Source organism: Jaculus jaculus, chromosome 5, assembly GCF_020740685.1.
Source record: "Jaculus jaculus isolate mJacJac1 chromosome 5, mJacJac1.mat.Y.cur, whole genome shotgun sequence".
Classification (NCBI taxonomy): Eukaryota; Metazoa; Chordata; class Mammalia; order Rodentia; family Dipodidae; genus Jaculus; species Jaculus jaculus.
The window spans coordinates 74,399,314-74,414,420 of NC_059106.1; the positions used below are offsets into that span (position 1 = coordinate 74,399,314).

General features: G+C 44.6%; 1 protein-coding gene and 1 pseudogene across 1 annotated transcript in view; one reads left to right on the plus strand and one right to left on the minus strand.

Annotated features, from left to right (window-relative positions):
• Positions 1-1,216: 1,216 nt before the first annotated feature.
• Positions 1,217-2,464, minus strand: LOC101608038 (annotated as a pseudogene).
• A 2,856-nt stretch (positions 2,465-5,320) lies between these two features.
• Rlf (RLF zinc finger) overlaps positions 5,321-15,107 on the plus strand; it is a 76,188-nt gene continuing 66,401 nt past the window's right edge. Inside the window, exon 1 of the mRNA XM_004665294.2 lies at positions 5,321-5,575. Coding sequence (XP_004665351.1) covers positions 5,321-5,575 — 255 coding nt within the window. The remainder of the gene's footprint in view (positions 5,576-15,107) is intronic.

The window sequence follows — 15,107 nt, forward strand, 5'->3', positions numbered from 1 at the left end:
TACGTGGGTATTGGGGAATTGAGCCTTGAATCAGGGTCCTTAGGCTTTATAGGCAAGTGCTTAACCATCTCTCCAGCCCCATAAAAATATAAAAATATTTAAAAAATTATTTATTGGGCCAGGTGTGGTGGTACATGCCTTTAATCCCAGCACTCGGGAGGCAGAGAGGCAGAGGTAGGAGGATCGCAATGAGTTAGAGAGAGAGAATGGACATGCCAGAGCCTCCAGCCACCAGAAATGAACTATAGATGCATGCTCCATTTTGTGCATCTGGCTTTATATGGACACCAAGGAATCAAACTCAGGTCATTAGGTTTTGTAATCAAGCACCTTAACTACTGAGCAATCTTTCCAGTCCAATAATTTTTTTTAATTTTTTTAGTTTTTTGAGGTAGGATCTCACTCTAGCCCAGGCTGACCTAGAATTCACTCTGTATTCTCAGGGTGGCCTTGAACTCATGGTGATCCTCCTACCTCTGCTTCCCGAGTGCTAGGATAAAAGGCGTGTGCCACCATGTCCAGCCTCCAGCCCCCTTTCTTTCTTTCTTTCTTTCTTTCTTTCTTTCTTTCTTTCTTTCTTTTTTTAATATCTTTAAATGCCAAGTGTCTTCTTTATTTCTTTTATTATCATCATAGTCTCTGCATCAGGATACATAGCAACAATAGCAGGATTCTTCTTAATGCTTAGTATTAAATATTAAATATATTTCCCCATTTAAATTTTACATTATTCTGCTAAGAAAAAAAAATCAAAACTCAAGTTATCTGAAGTCTAGACATATTTCCATGATTAGCTGGGGTACATAAAAGTTGGTGGATTTATTCTTCCTGCTGTGTAAGCAGGTCTAGGCCCTAGAAAGATGGGACTAGGTTATAATTGTTTTTGAAAAGTGTGCTACAAAAGTGATGGCTTGTTATAAGCCAGGTTACAAAGTAAGGAAAGGGATATTTTCTTCAAGAAAAACAAGCAAATATAATTTATGAAGAGTTGCAGGCCATAATTTTTTTCCCAAAATGGTTGGAGGGGGAAAATTTCAATGTGAGTTCCAAAGTCGTGTGTCTGTGAAGGACTAGTAGTTGCCTTGCTGAGAAGGTGACGACTGGGGGGGGGGGGGATGGCTGCGTTGACCATTCACACCTTCCCCAGGCAGAGAATGAAAATGGAAAGTTCATTGCCCAGTGGCTGTGAAAGTGAGCTGAAGCTTGACTGGTATTGAATTCTCGAAGAGGTTTCTTCTAGAAACAAACAACCCAGACTCTTCCTCTTGCTTCAGCAAAGAAGTTATTTTTTAAAAGCACTTGGGAAGTTCCTTCTCCACCCCTCAGGTGGGAAAGCTCAGAGCAGGGAGTCATCAGTACAGCCACCTTCTAGGCCATCACGGAATTCCTGAAGGTTGGAGACGCCATAGAAGTGAATAAAAGCTGCTGCCACCACAGGACGTGGAAAATCTGATGAGACTGGAACCATAGATCAAATTTTTCAGGGAAGAAGTGTTCAGGAATGCGAGCAGCATAAAGGCCAGCTCTGGTGATGTACATCACGGCCATGAGGAAGAACTAGCCCATCTGGCCCACGGTGGTGGCCTTGACAAAGTCCTCCGCCATGCTGAAGTGCATGGTAGGCACGACACCACTCAAGCCAAGTCCCAGGAACACTCCTGCTCTTGTCTGACAGTGCTTAGGAGTGGCAAACCGGTCCCACTGTGCCACAATGATGGCAGAAGTGCGTAAGACACAGACGATGGTGAGGTAGATGAGCCGAGGCTGTGGGGAGCAGTAGAAGGAATAATAGAGCCAGGGGACAAAGCTCCCCATGATGACTAGAGCAATCCCTGAATAGTCCAATTTGGAAAAAGTCCGGGAAACCTTCTCTGAATGACAGTAGACAGTGTGAAAGAGCCAAGAGAAGCTGAGGCAGAGCACTGTACCCAAAAAGAACATCCCAAAAACCACTTTCTCCTGCAGTGGGGCTATGAAGTACATATTTGTTTGGAGCATGGTCAAGATTCCCAAACACAGAAACAGCACAAAACCAAGTAAATGGGTCCAGATATTGCCAGTTGCTGTGTGAATGTGAAAGATGCTCTTGAAGCAAGCCCGGAAAGAGGGCATAGGTGGTCTGTGGCCATGTAGCAGGTAGTCACTGTCTTTCAGCCAGTCAGGAAGTACATCATATGGAATGACCCTCCAACGTCCTTCCCAGACCTTATACACAGACTCCTCCATCTTCTCCATAGCATGGTGGGCCTGCAAGGGACGCAGTACTGCGCACCTCTTCCTCTTCTTCCTGGGGCACTGGGCAGGTTTGCTCTTCTTCAGCTTTGGTGGTGGTGTTGGCAGTCCCCTGCTTGCCCTTCTCCTCCAGCAGGTGTCCCAGTTCAGCCAGCTCCAGTGTGTCGGTTTCCCTGTTGCTGGCAGGAGCCCCGCTGCCCTGTGCCACTGCAGATGCTTTGTGGGAAAACATCTTGCTAATCTCTCAATACCCTGTAGCTTCAGCTTGGGGAAAGGGTGGGGGTCTCCCAGGTCCAGGAGGCAGAGATCTTCCTGTGGTGGTAAACAAGCACTGTAAGGCATCTCTTTGGCCAAGGTTTCAAATGCTCCCACATTCCTCTTGAAAATCAGCTCCAAAAGGCCAAAGCCACACAGTCAGGTGTCTAGCAGCAACCCCTCTCCTGGTACCACTTTACTGTTGCAGTCTGGTTCACATTGCTGGTAGAAATCACCCAACAAAGAGCAGTTTGGCTGGGCAGGATGCCTGTGCGGGGGGACACCACGGACCAGGCGCTAAATCCTGTGGCGCTGGAGGCGTTCCCCCTTTCTTTCTTTTTGAGACAGGGTTCCACTATGTAGCTCAGGTTGGCCAAGAACTCACTTATGCAGGCCAAGGTTGGCCTTCAACTCATGAGCCTCCTGCCTTGGCCTGCAAAGTTCTAGTATTACAGCTGATGTATTCTTTCAGACAGGATGGAAGATTTTTTGTTTGTTTTTGTTTTTCAAGGTAGAGTCTTGCTGTAGCCAAGGCTTACCTCCTGGAATTCACTATGTAGTCTCAGCGTGGCCTCAAACTCATGATGATCTTCCTACCTCTGCCTCCTAAGTGCTGGGATTAAAGGCCTGCACCACCATGCCCAGCTGGAAGATTAATTTTGAAGACACTTGTGCCTTTCCCTTTGGCTATTGGACTATTGAAACCCTAAGAAATTGAACCTGGGAAAAAGAATAAGGCTTCTGAATGCCTGGACCTAACCAGAGGAATTTGTCTCCAGGGAAAGATACACAAGTCAGTTGACTCAGACTGGAGTTGAGACAATGGGATGGGAGGGTCCTCACCTTGACTAGAACCGCTTAGCTATGCATACTTCTTGCCTTCTAGTTAAACCCAAACCTCTTTTCAGGACCCCAAATAAGGGGAACAGTCACTGGACCTCTATCTCCTGCTTTTTTGGTTTGCTTTATTTTTCGAGGTAGGGTTTTCCTTCAGCCCAGGCTGACCTGGAATTCACTATTGTAGTCTCAGGGTGGCCTCAAACTCATGGGGATCCCCCTACCTCTGCCTCCCAAGTGCTGGGATAAAAGGCATGTGCCACCATACCCAACTTCTATCTCCCTTAAAAAAATATTATTTGTAAGAAGAGAGAGAGGGGGAATGGGTGTGCCAGGACCTCTTGCCACTGCAAACGAATTAGATTCACATGCCACCTTGTGCATCTGGCTTTATATGAGCACTGGGGAACTTAACCAAGGCCATCAAGTTTTGCAAGCAAGTACCTCTAACTGCTGAGCCATTTCTGCAGCCCCGTATGTTCTTTTTTTCTAGATTTAAATATATATATATATTTATTTATTTGACAGAGAGAAAGAGGGCGAGAGAGAGAGAATGGGTGTACTAGGGCCTCTAGCCACTGCAAATGAATTCCAGATGCATGCACCCCCTTGTTCATCTGGCTTACGTGGGTCCTGGAGAGTCGAGCCAGGATCCTTTGGCTTTGCAGGCAAATGCCTTAACCGCTAAGCCATCTCTCCAGCCCTAGCTTTTAAAAAAATTAAAATTAAATTTTTTTTTAATTTTAGAGAGAGACACAGAGAGAGCTTACGTGCCAGGGCCTCAGCCACTGCAATCGAACTCCAGACGCTTGCACCACCTAGTGCACATGTGCAACCTTGTGCATCTGGTTTACATGGGACCTGGAGAGTCAAACATGGTTCCTTAGGCTTTGTAGGCAAGTGCCTTAATCGCTAAGCCATCTCTCCAGCCCCCAGCTTATACATACATATATATATACATACATACATACGTGTGTGTGTGTGTGTGTGTGTGTGTGTGTGTATAATTTTATTTGAGAGAGAGATAGAGAAAAAGAGAGGGAGAGAGAGATGGGCATGCCAGGGTCTCTACCCTCTGTGAACGAATACCAGACATGTGCTACCTTTGTGCATCTGGCTTATGTAGATCCTGAGGACTCAAACCTGGGTCCTTTGGCTGTACTTTCACGCACCTTAACCAATAAGCCATCTCTCCAGCCCTGTGTGTCCTTCTTAATGTCGCCACACACCACATTATATAAATCTTTTTCTTTTTTTAAAATTAATTTATTTGCAATGAGAGCAGTGGGGGAAGGATAAAAGTGCTAGGGCCTCTTGCCAGTGTAATGCCAGATGCATGTGCCTCTAGCCACTGCAAACAAACTCCAGACGTAATGCGCCACCTTGTGCATCTGGTTTACGTAGGTACAGGGGAATCAAACCTAGGTCCTTAGATTTCGCAGGCAAGCACCTTAACCGTTAAGCTGTCTCTGCAGCCCAGCGTTGACATTCATAAACAACGCACACAGGCCCCATAATTTATGCAGCTACTACTTTCTGTGTCTAGGGAACTTATTATGAACCAAGTTCCCTTGGAGTTAGTTTTCATTTGGGCTTAGCAACCGTTGTTTATTTTTCTCCAACCAGGGGATGCTTTTCTCTATGCAAGCTCCTCGCAGAGCTACGTCTGCCTCTCGCACATCAGTGTGCAGCTCGGGTGACATGTCTTCACATTCTAATCCAGTCTATAGGTATTTCCCGCTCCGTGACTACAGGACTTCAAAAGGCCTAAAGAACCGAGATGCTGATACAGCCTGGGACCTGTCGTCGCTATGCTGTTGCTAGGACGGCAGCTGCGGAGGCCTCTGACATGAGCGGATGTCGGCGGCGCCCGAGTGACGGAATAAGACTGGCGCCAGCGTCGCACAGGGATCGCGTCACTCTACGCGAGCGACGGGGGCGGGTCCAGGGCAAGTCACGTGGTTCGGTTGCCTACGCGCTGCTGGGCCGTGGGAAGATGGCGGACGGAAAGGGAGACGCCGCCGCCGTCGCCGCCGCAGCTGCCGTCGCCGGGGCTGGGGCTGAGGCTCCGGTGGTAGCGGGGACCGGAGACGCAGCCGAGACTGAGTCGGTGGCTCGGGGTCATCGCCCTGCATCTCCGGCGCCGGGAGCCTCGGGCCTGCGACCGTGTCTGTGGCAGTTGGAGAGCGAACTGAGGGAGCAGGAGGTGTCGGAGGTCTCATCGTTGAACTACTGCCGGAGCTTCTGCCAGGTGAGGGACCGGCCGGCCGAGGAGGGTGGCGAGGTGGCGAGACCCGGGGGCGAGGCCCGCAGCCGCCGAGCCGGGACGCAAAAGCACCGGCCCGGGCCTGCTGGCCCAGCTCCGTCACATCCCCACTTGAGCCCCGGCCAGGGCGTCTCGCGCTGGGCCCTACCGTAGAGACCCCGGAACGTCGGCGGCTCCCTGGAACGGCCGTGCCTGGTCGCGGTTGACTAGGTCCCGGCCGGTCGGTTGGAGCGCCACTGCCCCCCTGAGGGATTGATGGCCTGTTCTGCGGGGAAATGCTGCGTTATTTATTTATTTATTTATTTATTTGAGTAGTGTGTTCATTTCCAAACTGGAAAACCTAGTTTTGCTCCCCCCCCCTTGAAAAAATCGGGAGAGGTGGTTTTGGGACCAGAGACTTAGGACAGACTTCTGGCTTGTAAAAGGTAGGACAGTTGACTTTGAAAGGCTTCTAGGACTTTCTAGTTAGGGATTACCGAGACGGCTGGGGTCGTTTTTGTCTTTTTGTGGGTAGGGGCTATGTTGATGCCGTTCTTTCACCTGTTCTGTATTCGTGTGATGATTGCACTACCAATAACGATCCTGGGGAGCTTTGTAGTTGCGTTAGTCCTTGAGTGGGAGAGATGTATAATGTGGCTTTGACAGTCGTACTATTCATCATTTCTGTGCCACAGTAGGTTCCAGTCTGTGACTACATGTGTATCGATGTGTTTAGTTTGGTCTCCAAGAGCACGCCGAGATCTTTTCAGGTGTCTTCCAAGTGTTAATATTTGCCATTGTTGTTTCTGCTTGTGGTATTTGTACTATCAGGTTTCATCCCTTTGCTCCTCACACGGCGTACCTTAGAGAATACAAAATAATGGTAGTATGTCCGTACTTGGGTTCTTAATGAGCAGTATGTTGAATAAATCGTAAAGTTACAGAGTTGTAATGGAAGGGGGAGCAGTTTGCTGTTGGTCCTGAGCCGAATCAAAAGTTGACTTGCTTAAATCCTGTTCTTTTCCCCACTCTGCTGACCCAGAAACACCTTCTTGTCTATTTGGACTTTAGCCTTTGCTAATCTCCCATACATTGTATGACTCCAGATTTTGTGTGCACAGCCTGAGCATTTCCCTGTACTGTTATGCATCAGGGGGTTATCGATCTGTTTCTTTATTTGTGATGCTCATTCTCATTTAGTGCACTCATTTACTCGACTTTTTTTAACCAACTCTAGAATTATAATGATGCCAGAGACTTTACTTAGTACTGAGAAACAGGAATGAAATACAGTGCTTAGCCCTTGATGAGTTTACAGTTGAAGGGGTGTGGCAGAGGTGACATTTGCTGGGCATAGTGGTACACATCTGTAATCCCAGTCACCGGGAGGGTGAGGCGGGAGGATCTATGCAAGTTTAAGGCCTTCTGGGCTTCATAATGAGCTCCAGGCCAGACCAGCCCTGAGTAGTGTGAGACCCTATCACATTTCACTTCCCTATCCACAGAAAAAATGGCTGTGTCTTCAGTGCAGCTTTGGAAAATCATGGAAAAGGAGGTGTTGCAGAGACAATGGTTAAGAGTCCTTATGGGATATCCTAGTGAGAATGACAGTAAAAATAAATGAAAAGTTATGGTTAAATATTGTCATATGTGCTTAAAACTGGTAGAAGCCACTATATTAACAAGCTGGCCAGTTCTCTATGCAACAGCTCTTTCTCTGAGAAACTGCTTTAGACAGGATTAGACCCTGTGGCTGAAAGCATACAAATGAGTCCCATGAAGGTCTTGGGGTAGGGGGAGTGCCAGCATTCCGGTGTCAGATAGAGATGACAAGGGACACACAAAATGCTAAGGGAGAAGGAAGTAATTGCAATAGGAGTTTGGGAATAGGAAAACAACTATGGATTTTAAAAAATTAATTTAGCCCGTTGTGGTGGCAAATGCTTTTAATCTCAGCACTTGGGAGGCAAAGGTAAAAGGATTGCTATGAGTTTGAGGCCAGCCTGAGACTACAGAGTTCCATGTCAGTTTGGGCAAGTAGGCAGAGCTGGTGGGATGGTTTAGTGGTTAAGGCGTTTGCCAGCAAAGCCAAAGGACCCAGGTTTGATTCCCCAGGACCCACATGCACAAGGGAGGCGCATGCATCTGGAGTTCCTATGCATGGCTTGAGGCCCTGGCACGCCCAGTCTCTCTTTCTCTCCCTCTTTCTCTGTCACATAGATAAATAAAAATAAAATATTTAAAAATAAACAAAGTAGATCAAGATACTGAGAACTTTGTCTCATTCTAGACATATTTTTAGTTTTCTTAAGTTTGAGAAAATAATAAAACTCCAATGTAATAGCTACTAGGAAAATGATTCTTAGATCAAGTTATATTCAATAAAAATTTGTATTCACTGACCAGAATGTGATGCTTTTTTTATATACTCTGTTCCTTTTGTGAAAATATTCCCATTGTAAATAAGATTAATGCTAGGAAAACAGTATTTTTGTTTGTTTGTTTAAAAATTGATGATGTCTTAGCCAGGCGTGGTGGTGCATGCTTTTAATCCCAGTACTGGGAAGGCAGAGATAGGAGGAATGCTGTGAGCTCAAGGCCAGCCTAAGAGTACATAGTGGTTTCCAGGTCAGTCTGGACTAGAGTGAAACCTTACCTCAAAAAAACCAAGGGAAAAAAAAAAAAGATGAGGTCTTGGGCTGGAGGGATGGCTTAGCACTCAAGGCATTTGCCTGCAAAGCCAAAGGACCCAGGTTCAATTCCTCAGGACCCACATAAGCCACATACAGAAGGTGGCACATGCATCTGGGGTTTGTTTGCAGTGGCTGAAAGCCCTGGCATGCTCATTCTCATCCCCTCCTCCATAACTAAAATAATTTTAAAAATGATGATGTCTTTTAAAAATGTTTTTGAGTATTATTTATTTATCTACAAGGTACAGGAGGAGAAAGAAAAATATATAAACAAATGAGAATGTGCATGGCAGGGCCTCTTGTCATTTGCATGCACCACCTTGTGCATCTAACTTTACATGGGTACTTGGGAATCAAATCTAGGCCAGCAGCAGCAGACTTTGCAAATAAGTGCCTTTAACTGCTGAGCCATCATCCTAGCACTGTTTTTTGTTTTTTTTTTTTTCCCTCCAGGTAGAGTCTCAGTCTAGCCCAGGCTAACCTGGAATTCACTATGTAGTTTGAGGGTGGTTTCAAACTCACAGTGATCCTCCTACTTCAGCCTCCCATGTGCTCGAATAAAAGTTGTGCTGCTGTGTCCAGCTGATTCTTGCTATATTTTGAGAACCAAGATTTTGAAAGCTTTACAACTGGTGGCTCTATTTGTAACACGTTTTGAAGACTTTAAAGTTAAACTTGATGAACATACATGAAGTTAGTAGGTAAGTGATTATACTTTGAGAATACTAAGGAATTTTATGAATTTTTAAACTACGTGCATATGAGACACTTTTTTGGTTCTGGAGTTTTACAGATTTTTTTTTTTTTCCAAGTTAGGGTCTCACTCTAGCTCAGGCTGACCTGGAATTCACTATGTAATCTTATGTGGTCTCAGGGCGACCTTGAATTCATGATAATCCTTCTACCTCTGCCATCCAAGTGCTGGGATTAAAGGCATGTTCCACCAAGCCAGGCATCAGGCTGGTCTGGAAAACAGTGGTCCTCCTATGTCAGCCTCCTCAGTGCTGAAGAGTAAATGCCTGAATCACCACACCTGGCTTACTTTTTAGATTTTTTTAGTGATGAAAATCAAGTACTGTAGGCTGGAAAGATAGTTAAAGGCAAAGCCTATCAGCCCAGGTTCGATTCCTCAGGACCCATGTAAAGTCAGATGCACAAAGTGTGCATGCATCTTGAGTTCATTCACAGTGGCAGGAGGCCTGGTGCACCCATGTGCATGTGCTGTCTTCCTCACAAGGAAATAAATCAAAATATATTACTTAAGCACAGGGTCTCTGAGTCAAATAGGCCATATAGTAACTCTCCCTTATGCACTGGGAGATACACCACAAGATTGCCAGTGGATACTTTAAACTGCTGGTACTACTAAACTTTTACTGAATTTTTTCCCTTATATTGACCTATGATAAAATTTAATTTATGATTTATGCACAGTAAGCCAGTGACAGGAACTAATCGTAAACTAGAAGAGTAACAACAGTATATAGTAGTGAAAGTTGTGTAAGTGTTGTTTCTCGAGATATTTTAGTGCATATCCTTTGTGTATGATGTAGATGGTACAGTGCCTAAAAGATGAGTTGAAAGAAGTGAAAGTTATAGGCGTTGTGATTTAGTCTTAGGCTATAAGGGTCACTTGAACACAGATACCATAATAACTGAGCTATCTTATTAGAAATACATGTGCAAGCAGAGAGAAAAGATAGAAAGAATGAATGTGAGTGAGAGTGAGTGCACCAGGGCCTCTTGCCAAATGAAACTCCAGACTCATGTGCCACTTTGTGTATCTGGCTTTACTTGGGTACTGGGGAATTGAATCTAGGCCATCAACCTTTGCAAGCAAGCATTTCCAACTGCTGAGCCATCTCCCCAGTCCTGTGCTGTCTGTCTGTCGGATTTTCTTTTCTTAAATGAGAAACTCACCAACAATTTTTTGTGTATTTTGATTTATTTATTTGAGAGCAACAGAGACAGACAAAGAGGCAGATAGATAGAGAATGGATGCGCCAGGGTCTCCAGTCACTGCAGATGAACTCCAGATGCATGTACCACCTTGTGCATCTGACTATCGTGGGTCCTGGGGAGCTGAGCCTCGAACTGGAGTCCTTAGGCTTCACAGGTAAGTGCTTAACTGCTAAGCCATCTCTCTAGTCCATCTTTTTTCTTTTAAAAATATTTTTAAAAATTTATTTGCAAGGAAAGAGAGAGCCAAGATAGGAAGGGGGTACACCAGGGCCTCTTGCCACTGCAAATGGACTCCAGATGCATGTGCCACTTTGTGCATCTGGCTTTATGTGGGTATTAGGTAATTGAACCTGGGCCAGCATGCTTTGCAACTAAGCACCTTTAACTGCTGAACCATCTCTCCAGCCCACTCACTTTGTTTTTTTTTTTTTTATGATAAAGTTAAAGCTTTTATTTTAAAATATGATTAAAACAACATACATATTATGTTGGCTTCCCACCTTACTAAACTTATAGTTTTTAAGACAGTCATAATGTAGCTCCTGCCTCCAAACTCCTAGAGGAGACTAGGTTGGCCTAGAATTTGTGATTGTCCTTCCATTTCCTCCCCAATGTTGGGATTATATATGAGCACCAATTTGCAGCAGTCTCTTTCCCCCCACTCCCTTGAGGTATTGTTTTACTCAGTCCAGGCAGAGTTGGAATTCACTGTAGTCCCAGGCTGCCCTTGAACTCACTGTGATCCTCCTATCTCTGCCTCCCAAATGCCTGGATCAAAGGCCTTCAAGCTGGAGGTTTTTTTTGTTTTTTTTTAAGTTTTTTTTTGTTGTTGTTGTTGTTCATTTTTTATTTATTTGAGAGCGACAGAGAGAAAGACAGATAGAGGGAGAGAGAGAGAATGGGCGCGCCAGGGCTTCCAGCCACTGCAAACGAACTCCAGACGTGTGCGCCCCCTTGTGCATCTGGCTAACGTGGGACCTGGGGAACCGAGCCTCGAACCGGGGTCCTTAGGCTTCACAGACAAGCACTTAACCGCTAAGCCATCTCTCCAGCCCTGTTTTTTTTTTTTTTTTTAACTTGTGACTGAGCCAGGTATGGTGGTGTAAACCTTAACCCCAGCACTTGGGAGGTGGAGAGAGGAGGATCACTGTGAGTTCGAGTGCAGACTTGAGTTCCAGGTCAGCCTGTGTTACAGACCCTATTTCAACCCCTCACCCCCACCCCATAAAGCCAAAACCTTTTGTTATTGACAACCCCTATGTGTATGTCTATACATACATGTGCATGTATGCATGCACACACACAATGTACTTGATCATAATCCCCTCCTTCTGCCTTCTTTTCCCCCTCCTTATCCCCCTACATTGATTCCCTTCTTTGCAACTAGTCCCTGTTCTGTTTTGATGTCATCATTTCTCCCCCTTTTATTATGCAGGTGTTATTGGTACTTGGGATTGGAACTACCTTATGGTACAATACTTCTTTGTTTTGACACTTTGGTTTTTGGTGGTGGTGGGTTTTTGTTGTTGTTGCTTTTGGAAGCAGGGTCTCACTCTAGGCTGGCCTCCAATTCATGGCCACCTTCCTATTTTGCCCTCTTAAATCTGGAGATTAAAGGCATGCACCACCATACCCAGCTAACTGCTAACTAGCTAGCTAGCTGTCTTTCTGCCTGCCCCCCCCCCCCCCATCTAATCTATCTTCATCAGACAAGTGTCTCACTTTGTAGCCCAGGCCTCTGCTGCTGCCCTCTTGCTTCAGCCTCCTTACTGTGGAAATTTACAGGCATAAGCCACCACACCTGGCTGTTTTGTTTGCTGTGTATCTAGCTATTAGTAGAATGCCTGGCACACAAAACTAATTTATTAGATGAGCTGTATTGTACAGACTGCATGGTATACTCAAGTGGTGAGTACTTAAAGGGGAATACCTAGCTGGGTGTAGATCACTGTTTGCTTGTTAGCACGCATAGTGAACTGAGTTCCATTCCCCACATCAAGATAAAACTTCACTAATCAAAAGCAATATTAAAAGCAGTATTTAATGTAAAATCTAGTATGTTAAAAAAAATTTTTTTTTTTTTTTTTTTTTGGTTTTTCGAGGTAGGGTTTCGCTCTAGCCCAGGCTGACCTGGAATTCAGTATGGAGTCTCATGATGGCCTCAAATTCACAGCAGTCCTCCTACCTCTGCCCCCCCAGAGCTGGTATTAAAGGCGTGCGACACCATACCCACTTTGTAAAAAACTTTGACCAGGGCTGGAGAGATGGCGCAGTGATTAAGGTGCTAGCCAGCAAAGCCTACCTACCAGAGTTCAGTTAATTCCCTAAGACCTAGATAAAGCCATATGCACAAAGTGGCTAGAGATCCTTGTGCACACATACTATCTCTTCTGTCTCTGTGTATCTCTGTATCTCTCTGCTGCAAATAATAAATAAAATAAACAAAGAAACCTTTTGCCATAGGAAATTACTGTAAAGGAAGAGGATAAGAGATTTTGATCACTTCTTGGAGACATTACTTTGCAGTTTTAAGTCTAAAAAAAGCACCTCAGTGTGTACCCTGAGGAGTAATGTTGGTGGAGAGAGAATATGCAAGGCATTTTAGTACTGGGGAAGAGTTGATTTAGCAACTAAATAGCACAGTTTGGAGATGCTGAGATAGGGCAATTCAGTCTACCCAACTCTTGAGGTTGGTGCCCCTGATGATTCTCAACTTTGACCTCTTTCATATGTTAAGGATTTTTTATATTGGACTGAGGATGTAGTTAATGGAACAATGTTTGCATAGCATGTGCTAGGCCCTGGTTCTATTCCTAGTACAGCAAACAAGGTTTTTTTTTTTTTTTTTTGAGGTAGGGTCTTGCTTTAGCCCAGACTAACCTGGAATTCACTATGTAGTCTCACACTGACCTTGAATTCACAGTGATCCATCCTCTTGCCTCAGCCTCCCGAGTGCTGGGATTAAAGGTGTGCACCACCACACCCAGCCGAGCAAGTATTTAAAACAAACTAGCCTCTCTTGTATTGTCTTCTCTTAAAAGATGTCTAGAAGCTATATGACAGGTTGTTAGCAGAACCTAGCTTTGTAGTAGTGTATGCAACCAAAACATGTCTGATCTGCAAAGCAGTGACAGGTTGGTTACTGTAGTGTTCTGTGGTGCCCCTCCCCACTCTCACTCTTGCTGTGCGCTGGAACTATCAATTTTTTTTTTTCTTTTCAAGGTAGGGTCTCACTTTAGTTCAGGCTGACCTGAATTCACTCTGTATTCTCATGGTGGCCTCGAACTTGGAGCCTACCTCTGCTCCCGAGTGCTGGGATTAAAGGCATGCGCCACCATGCTTGGCTACTTTTTTTTGGTTGTTTGTTTTTCAAGGTAGAATTTCACTCTAGCCCAGGCTAACCTGGAATTCACTATATAGTCTCAGGGTGGTCTTGAACTCATGATGATCCTCCTACCTCTGCCTCCCAAGTGCTGGGATTAAAGGCATGAGCCACCACACCAGGCTCAGCCCTAGATTTTTTTGTTTTAATTTATTTGTGAGGAGGGAATGTCTTTTTTTTTCCCCAAGACCCTCTAAAGTTTTACCATATTCACTCCTAGAACATCATTCCCCTTCTCCAGAACTTCCATCCTTTTTTCTTTGAAAAGACAAAATGAATAGATATTTGCTAATGTATAAATAAAAACAACCATGATACAAGGTTTTTGTTTTTCTTCATTTGTCCTCAGTTGTTAAAAACAAGTGTTAAATACAATCTAGTAACAGATCAAGTCCAAACACAGCAGTCCAATGGAGAACCAACTTCCCTGCTTTTTTTCTCTGGGAAAGCCCTGGCCTTGTTCCAGTCCTCTTGGCCCAGACCAGCACCCTACAGTATGGGAGAGGGGAGCAATCAATACAGTCAGGGCGTGGGTTTGAGCTACTGGGCATCAAGTTTGTGGTAGGGGATGGAGGCTCATTTGGTGATAGCCTCACCAGTGATATTCAAACTCCAGAAAGGGACAAGACTGAGAGGATCAAAATTGAAAGGGTGCTTAAAATACAGGTGCCAAAACAATACTCCTTTAATACAGTATTTTTTAAAAATCAAAATTAGGATTAAAAAAAAACTTGCTGAACAAACCAAAAAATTAAAGAAATACAGAATCCATTTCCATATTTGCTCAACCCAGGTTTACTTACTTTACCCTAGTACTGGTCTTGTCATATCCTAAGATTCTGATATTTTGCTCAACATGAGTTTTTGGCATTTTTTAAAATGCTGAATTAAATATTTATTTATGGGTGTGGTGGCCTACAGCTATAATTGTAGCACTTGGAAAGCTGAGGCAGGAGGATCACAAATTCAAGGCCAGTCTGGACTACAGAGGCAAGACCTGTCTCCAAAAAAACAGTCTTGATTTCTGAGTAGACTTTTAAATTATGTATCCAAAGGAAGTACTCTTACCATACTAGATTCCATCCCTACCCAAAAATATTCACACCCCTACCTTTGGAACTTCACTGCTTCCTTAAAAGACTAAGAAAGATGGCCATGGTGTCCCAACACTTGGGAGGCTGAGGTTGGAAGACTGCTGTGAGTTGAAGGCCAGTCTGTACTACATAGTGAGTACCAGTCTGGCCAGCCAGGGTTACATAATAAAAGAAAGAAAACAAATGCCTAAGAATCGCCATAGGAAATGATTAAATAAAATATGTTGAGGAAAAAAGGAAACAATGAGGAACCCTTGGCTGGCTTTGTTACTAGGAGTGGGGGAGGGGGAAACAGGATAACTTTCCTGACCAGGTAAAGGAAACGCAGACAAAAGTCCACACACCTGACTGAGGTCAAATGTGGGGATTACAAGGGAATGTCTTTTTGGTTTGAGTGGTCAGGTTCT